This window comes from Oryzias melastigma, linkage group LG5 (assembly GCF_002922805.2).
Source record: "Oryzias melastigma strain HK-1 linkage group LG5, ASM292280v2, whole genome shotgun sequence".
In the NCBI taxonomy this organism is placed as follows: Eukaryota; Metazoa; Chordata; class Actinopteri; order Beloniformes; family Adrianichthyidae; genus Oryzias; species Oryzias melastigma.
The window spans coordinates 5,909,104-5,912,708 of NC_050516.1; the positions used below are offsets into that span (position 1 = coordinate 5,909,104).

General features: G+C 39.9%; 1 protein-coding gene across 2 annotated transcripts in view; it reads right to left on the bottom strand.

Moving 5' to 3' along the window:
- Window positions 1-821: 821 nt before the first annotated feature.
- The window catches only part of LOC112145575 (serine/threonine-protein kinase BRSK2), a gene marked incomplete at its 3' end in the record, with an annotated part of 302,845 nt that continues 300,061 nt past the window's right edge, over window positions 822-3,605 (bottom strand). For both annotated transcript variants that reach the window (XM_036211820.1, XM_024270896.2), the window contains 1 exon segment: window positions 822-870. In XM_036211820.1, the coding sequence (XP_036067713.1) occupies window positions 822-870 (49 nt within the window).

The following is a 3,605-nucleotide window of genomic DNA, read 5'->3' on the forward strand; positions in this document are numbered from 1 at the left end:
CTGCCATTCTCTCTCCACCAGCGAGGAGCGTCACGTGCTTGTGCCACTTCTCTCCGGCTTCACCTCCACGCTCCCCCGGAGTCGCCAGGCGTGAGTTGTTTACCTCACCGTCACCTCTACTTCTTCGGAGCCTGAACTCTAACTCTGCTTTTCATCCAGCAGTGCTCGCTAGCGCCATTCCTCCGAGCTGGAGAGAGAGCCGTATTGCAGGATCATCGTAATAACACTCTTTCATTGAATTCCCTCTGGTCCTGAGTCATTGCATCCTGGGGTACCCTCAAGTGTTCTCCCTAATTCCTGACAAGCACGACCTTTTTAAAGTTATAAAAACGCTGTTGTTATGGATATTCAACCACTGGAAGCGCCGTGCTAACGCTAGCGGACCGGCGATGTTAATGACGTCATTGAACGGAAGTCACGTCTGAAATATTAGACACTATTTTTTTCATCATCCTCCGTTTGGAGCAAGTACGGAGGGATAAACGAAGGGGGCGGGGCTAAGGGAGAGGGAGAAGGGTAGAATTCGGATTGGGCCTAAGTCTTTTATGTATCAGAATAGAGCTTTGAAAGAAAAAGTCTTGACCAAGATTTATCACATTTAAACCACTTTGACATTTCACACCAAGACTCTTACTTGTAGGTGTCAGACATGTATAGGAAAAAAGGAAGAAAAAGAAAAGGAGAAGTCTCTCGCTGCTTGTCCAGTGTAAATGCAATGGGCAACACTCCCATTCATTGCACACTCAGTGTGTTATTGAATGCCCGACACACGTTGATGTGAAAGTAGCTTTAATGCATGTGAAATGTGGTGCAGTACTCACTCTGGAGAGGAGTCGGGGGTGAGGCTGGACATGTCCTCCTGGGTGGGAACTGTTGATTGAAACGGAGGTCATAGGTCACGGGGTCATACAGATGTTTCTGTTCTGCATTTGCTCTCAGGTTTGATTAAAAAAATATTGGCTCACATTTACGAAGGTTTTTAAAAGTATTTCCTATCCACCTTATTCCTGGGGCCTCTCATGTAAAAGGGATTATGGGTGCAACTTCTGGTATAGCAACCGGACGTTACACGGCTCTATTTGTTTACACTGAAAGTTGGCGGTTTTGTTAGCTTTAGCGGTGCATACAAACTTTAAAAGCGTGTTTTACTTAATCCCTCAAAGTTTTCAAAAATGTCTTTGCGCAGTTTGTGCGTGTTTTGCAGCTCGTGGTTGTACTAACTACCAAACTAAATTAAATTTGTGGAGCGTTTTGTGGGACATGGGCTGCTGACAAAGAGGGAGTGCAGCTGCCCTCCTCGGTACAGATTTTACCGTCTACCGGGCGAGGATGAAGTCAGAAGGATGTGGCTGAACATTTTAAATCTTTCATTCTGTGGATAAAGTAAACACGGAGGAAAATCCATATCCAACATTATGGTCGGGTTACTCCAGAACACCAGAGAAGAAGAGACGCCGGGTACTGCAGAGACCTGACAACAGCGCGGTTAAGCTAGTTTCATATTCGACATTCGTCACATATTCAGGGGTGAACGGAGATATTTCTCAAACGCCTTTGCTAAAAAAAAAAAAAAAAAAACACCAAAAATGTTTTACTGACAGATGATAAAACAATCAATGTTTCACATGACTCGTTTTCATTTTTCACGATCCACGTAACGAGCAGACCACCGCAAACCCCGCTGCAATGTGAGCGGAGCCGGAGCACTTTGCCCGAGCTGCTGCTGAAAGTAATGTGAAATGTTGATTGTTTTATCATCTCTCAGGAAAAATATTTTTGGTGTTTTTTAGCAAAGGTGAATGAGAAATATTGCAGTTCATTACTGAATGTGTGACGAATGTTGAATATGAAACTAGCTTAACCGCGCTGCTGACAGCAGAGTCACAAGAGCAGAAAATATATTTCGTGTGTATTTGCTGCATCTCCTGGTATCAGATATTCAAAAATTACCCATGTTTAAACCGCAGCTGACTTTGTCAAAACGGACAAATGTTCTTTGAGTAACCGCAACTTTTTAAGCATTACAGCAGATTCTCAACCTCAGATGTGAAGGCACTTATAAATGGAGTAGATTCAATAGACCCTTTTCATGGTGACGTCAGGGCCTAAAATGTGAATAGTGACTTCTGGTTTGCGGGTTTAGAACGACAAAACTGACAGCTAAATGCTGTTTAACACAATTTTACGTAATTAATAAAAAGCAATCTTACCAACTTCAACAGAAAAAATACACCATGTTTATTTAATGAATGTCCTGCTGAACTGTATTTTCATTTCCTGTCTTTGATTGTTCACAAATTTAAATGGAAATTTGAATAATATTTAAATTCTATAGAAAATATCGACCTTTCATTTGAACAGATATTATTTAAATTATTATTAATTAATTATTAATTAATTAATTAAAAACATTATTTAATTATTTAATATTGATATTATTTAATTATTTAATTTTATATATATATAATTTTAATGATTATTTTAATTTTATTTTAATTTTGCTTGATGTTATTAGCACGTGTTTTAAGTACAATCAGCACAGAAACTGGTGCAAATTCATGCTGGCTACATTTAACTGGACCCAAGGCTAAATGTAATTGTTGTAATTGTAATTGTTGTATTTGTTGTTTTTCAGGGTATTTTAAGGGGTTTTTGTAAAAATGTGAATGGTTTAAATAGGAATATTTTTTGAATGTTACAAATGATTTTGATCCTTGTTTATCTTTATTATCTTGCAGGATCAGACACGGTTATGAGCAACAGCAAAGAGGAGCTACGTCAGAAAATAATTCAAAATTAGAGTCGCGAGCGGCATTGGATGGCCCGCTGTCGCTAACCGCCCTCTCCCTCGCTGCCCGCCCATACGCAGCATTGCCGTCTTCTCTGCCCCCCCTACACACCATCTCCACCCACCTTTGGCACAAGCTCACTTGCAAAGCAATTGATTAAAAAATTACGGCTTTTCTGTTGGTTTTTATCTCCATAGCAACCATTTTATGTTTTGTTTGCCCGGGGTCACTGAACAGATTGACGTTCGTTTCGCGAAAATCGGCAAAAGTAAATTTTGGATGTCCTTAGCAACTGAGGTTATTTGCTAACCACGCCAACATTTCTTATGTGTTCATATTCTATGTTATAATACCTGGTAAAGCATCAGCCTGGGATCTACATATTAAATTTTCATAGCAATGCATTGGAATATGTGCGTGTATTAAGACTACACCACATTTGCGAGCTCGCCACGCGCACACCGTTCAAAATCTACAGCTTCCAATACCATATTTCTTTCGCCAGTGCCTTCCTAATTATGCTCAAAGCGTTAGGAAAACCATTGATAAAAATCCCCAGGAGTTATTTTTGTATGAAGCTGGTACTAAAGCTTGTTTTTTTGTAAATTCAAGATGGCGGCCACTTCCCAAGGTCAAAGGTCAACTAAACTTTAGGGGTCATTGTAGACTTCAGCTAGCAGTATGTGAATCAAATTTCGTGAGAATTGGACAAACAAAATGTTCGTTTCAGGCATTCAAAATTCTCAAAATATCAGATTTAGAAAGAAAATGGCCGCCAAGCCATAGGTACTGGAGCCATCCCATAATAATTTCAAA